At 34.2% G+C, this 19,428-nt stretch overlaps 1 protein-coding gene and 1 long non-coding RNA gene across 2 annotated transcripts; both read right to left on the bottom strand.

Moving 5' to 3' along the window:
- Positions 1 to 304: 304 nt before the first annotated feature.
- On the bottom strand, positions 305 to 2,740 carry LOC133866938 (uncharacterized). Its single transcript, XR_009899948.1, has 3 exons — positions 2,545 to 2,740; positions 2,404 to 2,468; positions 305 to 624 (listed from the first exon to the last, which is right to left on the bottom strand). It is a non-coding gene; the product is annotated as an uncharacterized LOC133866938 (long non-coding RNA).
- A 4,637-nt stretch (positions 2,741 to 7,377) lies between these two features.
- Positions 7,378 to 17,293, bottom strand: LOC133866916 (chaperone protein ClpD, chloroplastic). Its single transcript, XM_062303574.1, has 12 exons — positions 16,524 to 17,293; positions 15,822 to 15,985; positions 15,498 to 15,727; positions 15,265 to 15,373; positions 15,051 to 15,181; positions 12,602 to 12,703; positions 12,234 to 12,515; positions 12,053 to 12,150; positions 11,649 to 11,943; positions 8,475 to 8,708; positions 8,010 to 8,243; positions 7,378 to 7,824 (listed from the first exon to the last, which is right to left on the bottom strand). Exons 1-12 carry the CDS (start codon positions 17,231 to 17,233, stop codon positions 7,513 to 7,515), a joined length of 2,901 nt encoding a protein of 966 aa, XP_062159558.1. The 5' UTR covers positions 17,234 to 17,293; the 3' UTR covers positions 7,378 to 7,512.
- Between the last annotated feature and the right edge of the window lie 2,135 nt (positions 17,294 to 19,428).

The following is a 19,428-nucleotide window of genomic DNA, read 5'->3' as shown; positions in this document are numbered from 1 at the left end:
AAAAATAAAAATTAGCAGGAGTCTCTAAAATTATTGGTGTGATACATATTACATTTCAATACAAATAAAACTCATATAATTCTGAACATTCTAAAAAATTTATATATAGACTGAAAATCGAGTAAATCATACAAACGAAAAACAAAAATATTCCATAAATGTGACGACCCGTTTTTTTTTTTTTTTTTTTTGAAAACATACAAACGGATCTTCACAGTGGCACGACTATGTGTCGCTCAGCCAACATAACGTACACGTTCCATACATGTACCTGATAATCAGAGTTACATTTAACAGCAGAACATAGTAATCAATGTGCAGCGAAACACATATCATAAGCGGAAGTACATCTAATACACAACTGTTAATTACAACAAGAGCCATTTACAAATCTATCTATTTAAGGCTTATATAACATATTACACTAATTACATTCTAAAATATAGGCTCCACAAATACATGTGCCACGTAGGACACGAGCCATAGATAAAATACCCAAAATGTGGACTACCCATGCGTCCGTGTCTTATGACTGTTGCGTTGTGCTCCAATCATAGTATCCCATACGTTAGGTGGACGAGTCAATATCTATATCCGCAGAGCCTGCAACCAAAGCATCAATGTCTGCACGGTTGCGGGGGTTTGCCGCATCCGTACAGGTGGAATTATGAGCCCACCGCCTTAGCATACATAGATACACTAAGACCTCAGAGGTATACTATTCACTGAGTTTTCGCAAAGAACCAACTTTTCATTTTTAGTCGTGCGAACACTATAACAGCTACCAATTTTATAAACTTTTGTTTGAAAACCCCCATAGCTGATATAGCAAACACCGACTAATAGAAAACATTTAAATACTGTGGGTAGCTAGTATCATACGAAAAAGATTCGTTATAGAACACAATGACATTTAATCATGCAACCATCCGATACCAATATAAATAAATTCTTTTTCTATCAAGACTTTTATGCATACTAATACGTCTAGCAAAACTACATTTAAATCATGCATCCATCCGATACCAATATACATAAATTCTTTTTCTATCAAGACTTTTATGCATACTAATACGTCTAGCAAAACTACGTTTAAATCATGCAACCATCCGATACCAATATACATAAATTCTTTTTCTATCAAGACTTTTATGCATACTAATACGTCTAGCAAAACTACAATATACTTATCATGAAAACATCACACAATTTAAACAATGCTATGCATGCTCATGATAGTCTTTTTGTTCATTATGAGCCTCACGCTCTCTTCATTATTATGAGCCTCACGCTCTCTTCATTATTATGAGCCTCACGCTCTCTTCATTATTATGAGCCTCACGCTCTCTTCTTTATTATGAGCCTCACGCTCTCTTCTTTATTATGAGCCTCACGCTCTCTTCTTTATTATGGGCCTCATGCTTTATGCTTTACAATTCTAACTCTATACTCCTATTCTTTGCAAATCATGCTTTCTTCAAATACCATGAACCAATCAACATGAAATTTTCATTATTCTTCTTTGCATAATTAAATCCCAACTACAATACACTTTCAAATACTTCAATCAATTCAAAACCTTTCATTCATGCATCATTTCATAACATCATTGATATTTCAACATAATTGAAACTACTTGCAACATCCAAAACATACATGTTAACATATCGTTGGTTCAGTAGAAAATTATCTATCATTTGCATTTCTATAAAATACGAAAATATATCTTCTCTCAGTGAGTAGAATACTCACCTTGGCTGTGCGAATATTAACATGTATTACAATGCATTACTGTAAAAACAATACATTGCACATTATTGACAACTTCTAATATTAGACTCACATATAGCTCTTAAATTGCTCAAGAGCTAACCCATGGAAAACCCATAATATTTTAAGGGTTCCAAACGCTTACCCATAAATCCTAGACACTAAAACTCAAACAATATTAACTCAAAGTATTTACTAAGAGTTAGATATTAAAATAACTATTTAATTATTTACCTATAATTTCAATGTCTAACCCATAATTAATTCCACTAACTCATACATTATTTTCACAACCACTTTTATAATAATATTAGCCTTAAAATTATATTCATTAATTTCTAGATTATTTCTCACTAACATTTTCTCAATATTATTAACCCTAATATTATTTTCATAAATCTTTTTACATCAATTACTAACATATTAATACGATTTAATCATCTAGATTTTTAATCACTTAAAAGCCCCAAATTAGTTTAACCTATCAAATTAGGGTCTATAAACTTTAAATCATAATTTATAAACACTACCTCAAACACAATATTATTAACCCAATAGCTTTTACTAAGGGTTAATCACAATAAATAGCATTTTAACAAAATACCCGAAAACTAATGTCTATAGAAAACTTACCAAAAATTCGTCAAGCAAAGACCAAATGCTCGGGAAGCTCCTAGCAACTCCAAACTACCCAAAATCTAGAGAAAACGCCAAGTTAAACTCATCTCTATAAGATTTATAAAAATCTCCAAAAATGCTAGTTTAGCGATTTACCTCAAAACGATCGGTAGAAACGTAGATCGAGCTTCGTAGATCACGTTACCGAAGTCGGATCGAAGATCGGACCGTTGGATCTTCGTAGATCAAGGATTTTCTATAAAAATCCATAAGAGAAAAATAAGGAGGAGAGGCACTGCCTCTCCGAAAAAATAGAAAAGGCCATTTGGCCTTTTCTTCAGAAAAACAAGGCGCAGTGCGCCTTGTTGTTCATTTATTTTTATTTTTTTATTATTTTTTTTTTCTTTTTGTCTGGAAGGGCCAAGTGGCCCTTCCTTTAAGTGAAGGTGGGGCGCAGGTGGCGCCCCACACTTCATTTATATATATATATATATATATATATATATATATATATATATATATATATATATATATATATATATTTTAATTTTACTTTTAACTTTTCCTTTTTTTTTTCTTTTCTTATTTAATTTTATTAATTAATTTCTTTTATGTTTATTTTTCATTTCTAATTTATTTTCGATTATTTCAATTTTCTATTTTATTTGGACTTTAAAAATATTACTTTTTACATTTTAATAATACTAAAATTATTCTAACTATTCATTTACTCAAATTTTATACTCTAATTATTAAATAATGTCCCGGACATTACAATAAAGCATTCAAATGAACCAAAAAATAAGATAATTAATTTTAGTTTAATCCATATAAATTAAGACATGTTAAAATCTTTGTGCTCATATCAATAATTTATAACAAAAAAGAAGTATAAAGAAAAAAAAAATAGCAAGAATTAAACATTGTTTAATCTAATTACCAAAGCATTAATAAAAAATTAACATGAATCTATGATATTGTTAGTGTGATATCTATTATATTTAATACAAATAAAACTCAAGTACTTATAAACATTTAAAAAAATACTGAACAAACTAAACAAAATATTTTTTTACAAATACAAGATAAAACAAAATCTTTCATTAAACATTTAACGCAACCAAATAAATCATCACATCATGTTCAATGCTTAATATCTCTTTGATGTTTCAAAAATATTTTTATTCCTTTTATGCACAATAATCAATTAAATTTTTGCCTTGTTTTGCTTTCAGAAGCATAAAAATGTCTAAAAATAGAGTAAATCACATAAACGAATGAAATAATAATAATAATATTTCCGGAAAACGTAAGTCTTTATCTTAGTTTAATTTATATACATTAAAACATGTTTAAATCTTTATTCCCATAGGTATACATAGTTTAAAATGAAAAGCATATATAAAGAAACAAAAAATATTAAGAAGAACACATAGTTTAATCTAAATGTCAAAGCATTAATACAAAATTAATAGGAATCTTTGTGTGATACCTACTATATTTCAATACTAATAAAACGCAAATAATTTTGAACATTAGGAAAAACAAAAATACAAAGAAAAATAAACATTTTTTATGAAAACTTATTCTCATAGGTAGACATGGTTGAAAACGGAAAGTATAAAGAAAAAAAAAATTAACAGAAGAATATCTAGATTCTAATTATAAAAATGCATAAAAAAAAAAAAAAAAAAAAAAAAAAAAAAAAAAGTCCTTCAACCTCCACAAAACCAAAAATAAAAAAATAAAAATAAAAACAAAAATAAGAAGAAAGAAAGAAAGAAAGAAAACAAAGTCCTTCAAAATAAAAATAAAAAATAAAAAATTAATTATGTACTTCAACACTCTGTTCGATCTTCTCTTAAATGTCGCAATTGTATACTAATGATTTCACAATTCAAGATGTTTCAAACCCTATAGAGAAAAGTATAAATAACCAATCTAAGAGAGCAATATGACTTTTCAGCTCACTTGTACGGTTTCTTTAGAATTAATGCATACAATACCTATAAGGTCAATTATAAGTAGTTAATGTAGTACGTTCTTAATTTTAAATTTTGTCTCTTATAATTTTGGAGAGTCGTAAATTCTGAAACCATAATATTGTACATTAAAATTTTAAACTTAATGAAATCTCATATAAGAAAACTTTTTGAAATAAAATTTTGGAAAAAAAAAATTGACCACTTAGAATTAATGCATGTTTTTAATTTTACTTTTTTAAAAAAAATGTTACAGCTTAATGCGCCTATAATGACACTTAATGATATATTGTAAAAAATTCCTTATTTTGGTCTCATGAAGATTAACACCCATGATCTTTTTCATTAAAGCACAATAAATTTATTAAAATCATGACAAAACTAGTTCAACCTTTAAAATTCACTGGTTTTTTTTACTTAAAAAACTGGTTCAGTGTTTAAAAATTATGGGTTCACGCCACGTGTCATAATTCTCCATTGCATAAAAGAACATTGCATGAATACATAAATCACATAAAACTTTACTATTAAAATAACTATATTTTTAGTTTTAATCTATATAAATTAAAACATTTAAAATATTCTCATATGTGTAGTTTAAAATAGAAAGAAGTGTAGAGAAAAAAAAAATAGCAAGAGAAAAACTTGAATTTGATTAACAAAGCATTAATAATAGGATTAATAGTAGGAATCTATGATATTGTTAGTGTGATATGTACCTATTATGTTTCAATAAAAATAAAATCCATATAATTTTGAACATTAAAAAAAAAAAAAAAAAAAAAAAAAAAAAAAGCATCTTAAATTTAATGCTTAATTAACTCTTTAGTGTTTTAAAAGCATTTATATTCCTTTTGTGCACAATATTCAAATAAAATTTTGCCTTTTTTGGCTTTCAAAAGCATAATAACACTTCTAGAAAATAAGTAAAAATCATGAGAATCACATAAAAGAAAAACGAATATCCCATAAAATATTCAAATGAATTAAAACATAATAGCCTTATTTTTAGTTTAATTCATATAAATTAAAACATGTTAAAATCTTTGTTCCCATAGGTGTAGTTTAGAATGAAAATAAATATGAAGAAGAAAAATAGAAAAAAGAAAACCACGATTTTAATTATTAAAACATAAAATAGAAAATTAGCAGGAATTTTTTTTATTGTCAATGTGATACCTATTATATTTCAAACCGATATAATTCTGAACATTCGAAAAAGCAAATGAACAAAAAAAAAAAATCTCATAAACATTCAAATGAAGAATTGTTCAACCACAAATTTCACAAACAAAATGGAAACATATTTAGATTTCAACCAAAAATATAAAAATACTAAAGAGTCCTACTCATATCATTAATTGAGAGAGAGACTACTTGTATCATTAATAGAGAGAGAGATTAAATAGACCGGTTTAATTTTATTTAAAAGACCGGTTCAGTACTTAAAGGACCGGTTTAATCACTAAAAAGTATAGGTTTATGTCACGTGTCACTATTCTATATCATTCTAAGGAAGAACTCAGCTTTTATATATATATATATGAACATTTGAAAAAGCAAATGAAAAAAAAAAAAAAAAAAAAAAAAAAATCTCATAAACATTCAAATGAAGAATTGCTCAACCATAAATTTCACAAACAAAATGAAAACATATTTAGATTTCAATCAAAAATATAAAAATACTAAAGAGTCCTACTTATATCATTAATTGAGAGAGAGATGTTACTTGTATCATTAATAGAGAGAGAAAGAGAGAGAGAGATTAAATAGACCGGTTCAATTTTATTTAAAAGACTAGTTCAGTACTTAAAAGACCGGTTTAGTCACTAAAAAATATAAGTTTATGCCACGTGTCACTATTCTATGTCATTATAAGAAAGAACTCGGCTTTTATATATATATATATATGATATGCACAAACACAAATATAGAAAGATTTTATATATCTATATGCTTTCGTATTTATGTAAGTCCGTCTCCCCAATAAAAGAAAAAAAAAAAAAAAAAATCCATCCCCCCACACCCAAAATCCTGGTTCTACCCCTGCATGTAAAACTATCTTCATTAAATGCTCTTTAATACTTTCCTTTTAAAACATTCTCAAAATACAAAATAAATATATATATGTATTAATTTTGAAAATGCTTTTACTGGACCGATGCAACTGATATTGGTTGGAAGATATGATAGATTGTGGGGACAAGACTTGTTTGATCATAATACAGAAAAGGAATAAAATTGTAGTAAATAAAGTTTTCCTTTTGGGAAGAAATAAAAATGGCCGTTCTTAAAAGAAGAGTGTTTGAATAAGGATTTTAGCTACGCGAGCAAATGAGAAAAAGAAGTATTAGTAGGAGGATATTATTATATTTTGGAAAAACATGTAGTTCTGAGTTATGTATTAATATGTAATTCTATAATTTGATTTGTCCTGGGTTATACGAATTTGCGACATCATCATTTCCATTCACAGTCAACTCTGCCTGGCTTCCATTTTCATTCATGTAGCTCAATAAATTAATTACACCACCCATTTGTTGTTGATCCTGTGATGGTTCGCTATTAAATACTTTGAAATCAGATTGATTATTTGGCTCAACTGCTTTCAAGCTACACTTCCTAAAAATTCTCTCACATCAAAGTGTCACAATCCTATGCAATTTATTATTTAAAAAAATATGTCACCATTTCATATGTAGAGAAAGTTTAAGACGGATTCCAGTAAATGTTGGGTCATTCAATATGATGACAAAATAGGAAGAATAATTAATAAAATCACATGTAATGTTCATGTCATGCGTGGACCGTCTTATTTAACGAAGTTGACTGACGGAATAGGCGTTTTGGTAATAGTTTGATGCGGTCGAGTGGTGAGGATGTCAGCTCATATAGGGATATATTGACAATGGCCGGTAATTCATTGAAAAAAAAAAAAGCTAAGTAATTATTCTAATTTTTTACCTATAACGAACTCATTAAACATTTTCTTGAATATTACATCAAGTAACAGCAACAAAGTCAAATCATTATCTTTCTTAGCCAATAATTAATCATTTTATTGATTTACACCTGCATCAATATCACCAAAACTACAAACAACGCTTACACCTGTATGCCTATAGAATTACATCATGAATAATTACGAGATGGATGCTGAATCAGACAGTTGGGGACTCCTATCTGATAGATTTAATACAAATGGATTTCCAGAAGTATCCAAATCAATGACTGCAGTATCACCAGGCTTGCAATCTCCAGAAAGGATGGCTTCACTCAAGACATCCTCAATTATTAAATTAACAGCTCTCCTCAGAGACCGGGCACCATACATCTTGTCATAGCCTGGCTGGCACGCGAGATTCTTAACTGATTCAGATACCTCTAAACAAATTCCAAGAGACACGAGCCTTTGCTTCACCTCTTGCAGCATCAGATTAAAAATTTCGAGCATCTGGAATAAATGGACGACATGAACTTTTAACACTTGGAAGTTTAGTATCAATCAAACCAATCCAACAGCTTATCCAGATCATAGTCCTGATTTTCAAAAAATTGAACCTACAGACATAATGGACAAAAGACAACCCTCCAAGCACGAACAGCGCTGGAGCTAACAAACAATGAAAGGCCACAAACCTGAGCCTTTTCAAGGGGACGAAACACAACTACTTCATCTATCCTGTTGAGCAACTCCGGACAAAAATATGCCTTGAGTTCTTCCATTATCATTGCTTTCATTCCAACATATGAAGTTGACTTATCATCAGCAGTCAAGAAACCAAGGGAGCTCTGTCTACCTTTAGCAATGGCAATAGAACCTACATTCGAAGTCATCACCACCAATGCATTCTTAAATGATACTCTTCGTCCCTGTGAAACCAAGTTTTAAGAAAATAAGAGTCTGAATACTCAAAAGACTATCCAATCAGGAAAACCCTTGCACAAAACTTGATTAAAAAAATATTCCATTTTTTTTTCTTTTAATTTCATTGTGCAACCATAGTTATCTTTTTTCCTTCTATCAATCAGAGTCCACTGTCCAATCTTTCATTTCCACCATTTTCTTATAGTGTGTACTAGTGCATACCAGTAGGCACAAACCTGAGAATCAGTAAGGTGGCCATCTTCAAGCAATTGGAGGAGAATGTTTAGTATATCTGGATGGGCTTTCTCTATTTCATCAAGCAATACCACTGTGAAAGGTCGTCTTCTAATAGCTTCTGTAAGAGTGCCTCCCTCTCCATAGCCAACATAACCTGGGGGTGAGCCTATTAATTTGCTCACTGAATGCCGCTCCATATATTCACTCATATCCAATCTTATCATGGCTGCTTCCTGCAATAATGATGCCAGGGTTCGCAGAAATTAGACTAGGCATTTCAATGAGAGGTAGATTGGAATGCAAAACCACAATGGCATCATTTGAAAATCCCTAGATGGTTAAATTCTTAATCTAATTTAATGGTTGCTTCAGACCCCTTGTGAGATTGACATCACAGCACTACATTAAGTTTTGACCACGAAATCAACTCTGATCTCAAATATTTCCATTGTCAATTCCTCAATCTATTGCAGTCCCTCATCCCTTTCATCCATATTCCCATTGCTTCATTGTATGCAGTATTTAAATTAAATCAGAATCCTAGATGCTCTAGAAAAAGCAAGCTTAATACCCCCCCCCCCCCCCCCCCCCCCCCCCCCCCCCCCCCAAGGCTACTTTAGCTGTTATTGAGTCTAAATTTTAATATTTTTATTTGAGGAAGCTCTTGGTTTAGCGTTATTTGTAATTTTGCTATCGTATTTCTGTAATTTCTATATCCAAGTCAATCAATAATATGATTATAAGAAATTTATACTCTTTATGTTTGTTAGAGTGATAAGGGATTATTAGGTTCAATATCTAGGATAGAAACCGTAAACAACTCATCCGACCTTCAAAACATATCTTGCCTTTGAATCTCACCATCAACCCTTAAAATCCCTAGGACACAAATCCTAAACAGCACCTTTGACTAGTTTCCAAATCAATCAAACCCAGAACAGCTACAGTTCTCGGTTTACTAACAACAGCAACAAACCAAAGTGTAACAGGTCTACGGATAGGGTAGTTCAGAATTCCTAAATATTTACAGGTGTGTTACACAAAGCTAATATTCTTCCCTTCCTCACCTGTTTGAACCCCAAATCATACCCCCATCTAATTATACCACCTAAACCCCAAACCGTACATATTTCCTAGCCCCTTTTCCACCCACCAGCCTTTGTGAATCCCAAAAAAGTTAGTCCCATATTAGGAAGATGAATTGCCCACATTGAGTAGGTAGATTATAAAAGTGTTCATGAGCTAAGTCTCACATTAGTTCATTAATAAGACTCGGCCTTATAAATAATTAAATGATTCTAGAGAGCTTCAATTGCAACTTGATTAATCCTTTTGAAGTGATATCGTAAATGTGGCTAACTTCATGTGGAGCTGAGGCAATGCAAGCCAGGAGATTATGTGTAGCAACCCACCCCCAATGACACAATACTGCCCGCTTTTGGCTCTCCATATCAGACTTCCCAGGAGGTCACCCATCCTGGGATTGCTCTCGCAGCGGCTCGCTTAACTGCGGAGTTCTGATAGGTTCATTGTCATCACGGCTTTAAAACGCGTTATGTCATAAAGGGTGCATTTATACATATAAGCACATCCTCATTCCCAGGCGATGTGGGACGTCACATTATGCCACCCCAAAAATTTAGTCTCACATTGGGAAGACGAATTACCACATTGAAATGGTGTATTATAAAGATGTTCATGAGTGATAAGTCCCGAATTAGTTCTTTACTATTTGAAACTAGGCTATATAAGTGATTCTAGAGAGCTTCAATTGCAGTTTGACTAGTCATTTTGAAGTAATAGCGCAGACGTAGCTAGCACTTTTGCTGGGTCATTACTGTGACGTCCCACATCGCCTAGGAATGAGGATGTACTTATATGTATAAATGCACCATTTATGACACAACGCGTTTTAAAGCCGTGATGGTTATGAACTTATCATAACTCCGCAATTAAACGTGCTTCTGCGAGAGCAATCCCAAGATGGGTGACCTCCTGGGAAGTCTGGTATGGGGAGCCAAAAGCGGACAATATTGTGTCATTGAAGGTGGGTCGTTACAAATGGTATCAGAGTCATTACTCAGCCTGAGATGATGGGAGCGTGCACAAGCCCAATGAGGGACGCCAGCGGGGACGCTGGGTCCAAAGAGGGGGTGATTGTGACGTCCCACATCGCCTGGGAATGAGGATGTGCTTATATGTATAAATGCATCATTTATAACACAATGCGTTTTAAAGCCGTGATGATTATAAACTTATCAGAACTCCGCAGCTAAGCGTGCTTCTACGAGAGCAATCCCAGGATGGGTGACCTCCTGGGAAGTCTGGTATGGGGAGCCAAAAGCGGACAATATTGTATAATTGAGGGTGGGTCGTTACAATTACAGCCTTGATGCTCAAAATACCTGCTGCCAAAAGAAATCCTGTAGTTGTTTCTGATTCCAGCCCCTTAAAACCCTTCAAAATTCGATCTTTCCTAGCTTGATCTGAACCATAAATCGGATACTTCCTCTCCTCATCCTTTAGAACTTCAAATCCACAATGTTCTCCCTAAGATTTACCCTGATTAGACAAGCTAGGCAAAATTTCATTTGCTGCCGTACCACAACAGATTTGATGCTAAAGCCCTTTGTCCTGTAATATAAGTTTTTTAATTCAAAAAAAAAAAATGAAGAAGAAGAAGAAGATGATAATATGCAAATGAAGTAATGATAATAGCTAGTGTGGATCTTGTGTGCAATGCTCAATCTAAAATTGGAATAGGTAAAATAAAGATCTGTAGCTTTCTTTTTATACCGACTGCATTAAACTTTCAATTTAGAAGGGCATCTTTAGTTGCATTTTAAGGAAAAATATTGGAGTTGGTATGTGACTGTAAACTCCCACATCATATAAATGGTGAAAAAATAGGTGATTGATATACATGGTTGTCCCAAACCTCATGGCTTAAGCTCCTAGAATGAAATAGTGCCCAACTACATTAAAGTGAAAGTCATTCATTTCCTCTTTTTTCTTTTAGGCTTGGTGTTGGAATGAGAGGAGGATACACAATTCAAAGAAATCCGTTCACCTAGAGAGAGTGGAGTGATCTCAAAGAGATCTCTATATTAATATCAATCTCCTGAACAGAATATGTACGTGTGGGTGTAGATAGAGAGAGTTTGATGCCTTACTGATCCAAAATAGCATGTTGCCAAAGCTTTTGTTAATCCAGTTTTGCCAACCCCAGTTGGGCCACAAAAGAGCAACACTGCCATTGGTCTGTTGGGATCTTTCAGGCCAACTTGGAATCTCTTAAGAGCTCGAGAAATAGCGGCAACAGCCTCATCTTGACCAACAACTTGTCTCCTAAGTTTCTCATCAAGACCAACCAAAAGCATTCTTTCGTCAGCAGTAAGCTGCAGAACTTGAATCCCGGACCACAGTGAAACAACTGCTGCTATATCATCCGGTCCTACCACCATAGGTCTGAGACAAATCAAAGCAGGAAAGTTAGTTAAGTATCAAACTGATCCCTAGGGGAATGCAGCCTACTGTTTTCATACTTTATACATATTTTGGGGGCCAAATGTCATACTCATCGTCATCTAATGTGGAAGGCAAAGTGAATTTGGTAATGAGTTCAATAGTATCATCCATGCTAGAACCACCATCATCTTCCTTACTTGCCAGGACCTGCTTGCATTAGAGACAAAACTTGCGTTATCAGCACATCATCAGAATTTTTAAGCAATCTATTTGGTGGACACTGTCATTACCACTTCATGCATAGCCTTAACAGTTCTAATTTCTTGCCAGTAATCATCTGGGGACTTCGAAAGTATACGTGTTTGCTGTTCTTTCTTCCTCTTGAAGGCTTCAATACAAGCTCTACTTCCAGCCTCATCAATGAGATCAATAGCTTTATCAGGAAGATACCTATCAGATATATATTTGGCTGACAGATGCACAGCTGCATTTATGGCTTCCAGTGTAAATCTGCAGTTGTGATAAGCCTCATATTTTTCACGCAGACCCAACAATATTCTCACTGCATCATCCTAAAAGTATTTACAAATTTTATCGAGTTAGGTACCAACTGGCCCCTTAAATATCGTAAGATAAAAATACAAATATTGAAAACAACCTGGCTAGGCTCACCAATCCACACAGGCTGGAATCTTCTCGCTAATGCTTTATCCTTCTCAAAGTGCATCCTGTATTCATCTATAGTTGTGGATGCAATGCACTGCAGGCAATGGGATGTTAGTGCACCTTCAATATGACAGAACCAACAACATTTATTAAAAAAAAAAAAAAAAAAAAAATCCCTTGAACTTCTTTACACATTTTTTTTTGGATGAATCAAAGAATTTTATAAAAGCTCAACAATCTACACTCGCTAGTAAACACTAGCCCAGAATCACCTCAAGCAGAGGACACTACCCAGAACGACTTATACAGCCATTAGTACAGAAAAACAATAAACCTATAACAACTTTTGTAAATTCCAACTAATTACAAGCTTTATACATTTATCAAGTTTCTTAAATGGTCCCTTAGCAAAGTTTCAAATACGAACTTCCCACATAATCTGTTTAACAATAACCTCCTCAGTTTTCGAATTGCTGTTGTGCACCTAAGCATTTCTCTTTACACATTGTTCACGCTCATGACAACTTTAGAAGATATTATAAAGTTTTCCCAGTGTTCATTTGGAGTAATTAAAGAGGAGATATCTATCTCTCTGGCAGTGAAGGTATACTGGGAAAGGCAAGGATAACTAAATTACAATCTCAAGAGGAGAAGGAACTTGAGTTGAATGTTACCATTTTATCGAGTAATAACGAGTATTGTCAAGAAGAAAAATATGTTCGATGGGGTCATTTCACAATTTCGCTAGAGTCAATTATATTCAACAATCCTAAAAACCAGCAACTAGGGGTCAGCTATATATTAATCTTGATTTTTTTTTTAAAACTCTTGCTCTTTCATCCTGGGCAATATAATGTCTTTGATCAACACCTCTGCCTACGTCACTTTGACCTTCGTATTCTCCTTCAAGTGCATTTAAATTACACCTTCATGTTGGTACATTCAATAGACCTTCGCTGCACCTACTCAGACCATCATAACAATTATCCATCATATACATGCAACAAATTCTAACGGCCATCTTTTTAACAAACCTTCATCAAACAGAGCCTTCTTGAGTGACATCAGTTCTATTCATTTGAACCCTATGGGGATGCTGGTTAGACAATTGGTACAAAGGAAAATATTAAATTTATCTGATGAATTAAGCTCTTTATACGAAGGATTCCCTGGGTTAAGCTGCAACCCTAACTCCAGAGGCCAATTAAGGATACAGTGGCATCCCGATTGTCCGTGAGGAGCACTTATTAGTGACCGATCCCACCAATGGAATCTGGTGACCGATTATTGATCCTAACTTGACTATCTATAACTCTGGGGAAAAATATAAAAATGTCCCTCAACTAAAAGTTAATTTTAAAATAACTTCATAAATTTTTAAGTATGCTAAAATGACTCATCAAACTATCGAGGTGTGCCAAAAAATCACTTTTTCCGATAATACATTTATTCTCTTAAAAACTAAAATAAAAAATTAATAAAAAAAAAACTGTTTTTTTAAACTAAAAATAAAAAATAAAAAATAAAAAATAAAAAAGAAAGAAAGAAAGAAAAAACCAACGGGGCCACTTTTTAATTTGTTTAACTTTTTAGTTTTACATATTTTACATTTTTATTTACAGTGACACGTGTCATCATTTTATTGGTGATGATGTGGCAGACTAACGGAATCCATCAAGTATCTTGACGAAATTTAACTGGAGTGAGTGATTTTCATTTTTAGTATATCACAGGGACATTTGCATTCATTTTGATGCCACAGAAAATTAATTGTAAATCAGATAAACCACATGAACTATTTTTGCATTTCTCTTTTTTCTTTTACTAAAAGTGACACACGTCATCATTTTATTGGTGCTGACATGGACACTAATGGAATATATCTAGTTTTTTTACTGCAATGACTAAATTGTTATTTTAGCCTACCCGAATGACTTCTAAATTATTTTAATATTGCAGGAAGTGATTTGTAATTTAGGTCAATTACAGGGACTGATTTTGCATTAATCTAAAAAAATAGTTTTTTTTTTTTTGTATTAATCCACCCCCATAATTTTTTCTTTTAAAAAAAATAGTTTTTTTCATTAATTTTTGTATTTTAGTTTTTAAGAGAATAAGGGTATTATCGAAAAAAAAAAAAAAAAAAAAAAGTGGCCTTTTTAGCATACTTTGATAGTTTGATGGGTCACTTTAGCACACTTGAAAATTCATTAAACTATTTTAAAATCGGTTGTTAGTTAATGGGACTTTTTTTATATTTTTCTCTCTTCCAATAAGTGGCAACTTTCACAGCTATTTAACAAAAAATAATATAAATTCAATTTTAGAAGTCATGCTTCAATAATCATTTACAGATGGCATGCCTATATGTTAGACCTTCAGGGGCCACTAAAACATGACTAGATATGAGAAGAGCAAGATTATACGAGAAACAATCACACCTGTAATTGACCCTTCCCCAGTGACGGTTTCAATAGATTAGCAATGTCAAGACCAGACCCCTTATTTCCTCGTCCAACTGTTCCATACTCAACAAGTATGTGAACTTCATCAATAAAAAGAATGACATCACCTGCAAATGATAGCAAATCAAGACTGAGCAACAGTAAAAGCAGTTCTATTTCTAAATGGAACTCTAAGAATGTACGTGTCCACCTGCTTTCAGTACTTCGTTGATTAATGTAGTAACACGAGCCTCTAATTCTCCCCTCTCCTTGGCACCAGCCATTAATAGTGCTATATCCAAGGACATTAAGCGTTTTGTCTATGGAAACAACAATTAATAAACTCGATCATCAAATTAGTAACATAAAACATACATATATATATAAATGAAATGTAAGCAGATGCATCTGGATTAGTATGGAAGTAGAAGAATCATAGCACACCAAGAGAAAAAAGGGAACATCTGCATGTGCAATGCTAATTGCCAGTCCTTCAGCAATGGCTGTTTTTCCAACACCACTTTCACCAAGAAGAATGGGGTTATTTTTGGTTCTGCGGCAAAGTATCTGAATAACTCTTTGAAATTCAGTTTCTCTGCCAATAACAGGATCAATGAGCCCTCCACTAGCACGGGCAGTAAGATCCACACAGAACTTTTCTAAAGCACTTCTCTCTGAAAATTCAGTTGAGACACAAAATATTACTCCATCTCCCGCTATTGTAATCGAGAAACCAAAGAAACTGAGGACACTGACTTATATAATTACCTTTATGCTTTTCAGAGGATCTCGTAGCCGCAGTGGATTTTCTAGAAAATGATTTTTTACGTATTCCTTTAAATGCCAAAGAGGAGTCTCTAGCATCTTTGGCAAGCTCCCCCTGAAGTCTGGAGAGTGCCACAGCTGCCAACTGATTGACATTTGCCCCCAATCTGAAATTACATTTGATATAGCAGAATTAATATGAATGGAAAATTGGCACTACATTTTTTCCAAATTCTAGACCTTTGTATGTGCAAATAAAAATTCACTAATCACGACCATGCAACGAACTATCAACAAATTAATAAGGTTGCATGATCGTGATTAATAATAAGCAGTCGAGATACATTCGCTCTGAGTATTAACAAATGTCATTAAGTAGAAAAATGGTGAAAAAAAGACAGACCCACAAAAAAATACTAGTCACATATGCGCTATCACCTTAAAATTAAAGACTAATCAATTTGAAACTTCTCTAAAATCGCTTATAAAGTACAATTTCACCTAATAACTAAATATATAATGTGAAAATTAGCACCCATAACTATCTATATAAACCAATCAATCTACGTAAACTACTCTTCATCTCCAGGGGTGTTAGACATTAGAAGAGGCTTGCCACTAAATACAAAATATCGTACTACGTACGTAATGGGCCTTTGAGACCTAGCTTGCTCTCTGCAAAAGAGAAAGGGGGTGCGTACGTACCTCATGAGGACTCGAGCGGCACTGCCTTCATCAAGGGTGAAAAGTGCTATGGAGATGTGCTCTGGGGCAATGAAATGATGAGACATGGTCCTGGAGTAGTGGAGCGCAGCCTCAAAGACGCGCTTTGTGCTAATGGAAAAGGGGACAGCAGCACTATTACTACTACTGGTGGTATTAGTAGGAACATTTACATGATGGTGATGACGCCAAATGGTGAGAACAGTATCACGTGCCTTGTGGAGGCTGATGCCCGATCCGAGAAAGCCTTCGTGAAGAGAATGGTAGTGATGCTCCTCATCCTCGGCGATTAAACCCAGCAAGAGATGCTGGGGAAATACCATATCCTTGCCAAGTGCTTTTGCTTCTCTTTGGGAATAGATTACGGCCTTAATTGCTCGTTCCGTGAATCGCTCCAAGCCCCCAGCACCCGCTGAGACCACGGAAAAACGCCTTCTTCCCCTCCGAGTACTAGTATTAGCACTAGTAATATTACTAAGAGCAGAGGAAGGCAGAGAGCGAAATGAGAAGCAGACCGGAAGGACCTTGAGGTGCCCATGGGCATGAGACTCGAGAACACCACTAATACTGACTCTATTTACATTGGAAGAAGAATAATGATGATGATGATGAGAAAATTGAAGCGGGAGGGAGAAATGATGACGGGTACGGGTGAAGGATCTCAGTGGCGAGCATATTGAAGACACTTGCATTCTTCTTCTTCTTAGGATCACAGATGTTCAGAAGAATAGAGGAGACAAAAGCAAGAGCAATGAGGGGGTTACGGTTCATGTATATTAATCTTTCTTGTTATTTATTTTGTCTACTTGGAGTTTGGACTCGAGAGAAAGGAAGCACAGAGGTACAAGAAAGGTATGGAGTAGAGTAGGACGACACGTCAATCAAAGGGACCCCCAAAAAGCCAACTGCCAAAGCCACTTTATTTCTCTTCCTTGTGGGGAAGGGCTCGGTTATGCGTTTTCAAGGAGTAAAATAGAGGAAATTGTATATGCTTGGCCGAAAATAGTTCTGAAGTAAGAAAATAACCTAGGACTCGGCACTAGGGTTGGTAAAACAAGTTACCGTGTCAGGTTCTGGTCGAACCGGTTGACCCTCCAACCCATTTAAGCCAACCCGACAAGATTAGCTAAACAGGTTGAGGCACGAAATTCGAACACGACACGTTTATAAGCTGGATTACATGACACGATTAACTCGTTTAATTAATGGGTCATGACGGGTTGACACAACCCAACATTCTAAGAAATCAGTCAGAGAAGAGAAAAAAGTAAATACATGCCGAGGACTTTGGCTAGGGTTTCAATATAGCAGTCGATCATCTGCTGCTTGGTGGCGCTCTTGCCGTTGGGCTTGTAAATGACAATGAGCCAGTACTCATAGTCGCAACCGAGGAAGAATGGGTCCATCTCAGTGGGGGGCTAGTCACTGAAGTTGGACCTAGAGTTGAGGGGCGAGTAGGCCGAGCCACTGGACCTCATCTCATTCCGGCTAGGGTTGGAAAGGAGAAATGGAATGAGATGAGCGTATGACGACTAGGGTTTCACTTTCCCTGTTTCCCACTTTCCGATTTTTCTTTTGTTCTTTCGATTCTTTTTTTTTTTAGAGTTAAATACTCCTCTGGTACCTGAGTTTTGAAAACTTTATTTTTTAGTCCCTGAGTTTCAATTTGTATCACAGATAATACCTCAGTTTTGGAAAATGACCGAATTAGTACCTCGATTAACTTCTCCATCCAAAAACTAATGACCCGCCATGTTACTGACATTTAGCACCATTAGAAAGTTGACACATGTCCAATCAGATACGTCAGCATCCACTTAATTTTCAAATCACCCAAACACCTCCACATCACACACCCACATCATTTGTTTATTTTGGGGGGAAAATATTTTCTGCAATTGAAAAAACTTAAAAATGAAACTGAAATATTCAAATATTTCAAACAAAAAATTGAAAGTAGAAGAGAATCATCGTTCTTTTCAAAAAGAAATCAAAAAGAAGTTGCCGAAGAGAAGAGGACAGAAGAACTCTAATCCCTAAACTCCCTCCCGAACTCACTCCCATCGAATCCACAGAACCGATCGACTCACTCCTGAACTCTCTCTTGATTTCTCTCCCAGACTCTCTCCCAAACATGATCAGACGAAGCCGGCCAGTGTTTTTAAGTTGTAGACTTGTCGATTTCCTCCATAAGTTTCCCGGAGGTGAACGAAAGTTGGATGACTTGCCTAGCTCAGACATAACCATCTCCAGAGATGGCTTCTTGTCGTACACGAGATTTCAAAGGGAATGAAGTTTCTCGTGGTGTAGAGAAGGTCAGTTCTTAGACCCAAAAAATTTCTAAAATTTGTAATTTTTTAATTTTTCTAAACTTCTTTTGGTTTAAAAAAAAAATGATTTGTTTGAAGATTTAGACAATTTTTTGTTTGTTATGTGTTTTGTATTGTTCGTTCCTTGAAGTCATCATCCGGATCATCCTCAGTGAGCCGTGTTGACATATCCTATTTCTGTTTCTACGATTTATCCGCACCATTGAAGACCTCGTGGACTACGGAAAACCTTGGAAGAAGATTTTAGGGTTGTACCACTTACAACTCAAGAGTAAGCATTTTGTTATAATTATAGATAGTTTGAGTGAGTTTTTGTTGACTGAATGCTATACTTCAGCATTCAGATAAAAGCTACATGCAAATTTTTCAAATGGCTAGACAAGCCAACTTGTGCAAGGGGTGTGGAGGTCTTAAATGAGATTACCAAGAAGCTTAAAGAAGTGGAGGATGCAAATGGTACTTTGGTAGCAAGGATTAAAGATTTAGAGAATGAAAATGTCAGTTGCATGGAAAGGGTTAGGCAATCACAGAAGGGAATGATAAACAAATGAAAATCA

Source organism: Alnus glutinosa, chromosome 4, assembly GCF_958979055.1.
Source record: "Alnus glutinosa chromosome 4, dhAlnGlut1.1, whole genome shotgun sequence".
Lineage (NCBI taxonomy): Eukaryota > Viridiplantae > Streptophyta > Magnoliopsida > Fagales > Betulaceae > Alnus > Alnus glutinosa.
Note: the sequence above shows the minus strand (reverse complement) of the source record. Positions and strands in the feature narration are given on the sequence as shown.

Bases quoted from the DNA above. Each gene is read 5' to 3' on its own strand.
- LOC133866916 (XM_062303574.1), bottom strand. From the start codon at position 17,233: ATGCAAGTGTCTTCAATATGCTCGCCACTGAGATCCTTCACCCGTACC. The intron at 12,704-15,050 runs GTGTGATTGTTT...CATTGCCTGCAG, and splicing joins TGGGGAAGGGTCAATTACAG to TGCATTGCATCCACAACTAT. The intron at 12,151-12,233 runs GTAATGACAGTG...TAATGCAAGCAG, and splicing joins TTAAGGCTATGCATGAAGTG to GTCCTGGCAAGTAAGGAAGA.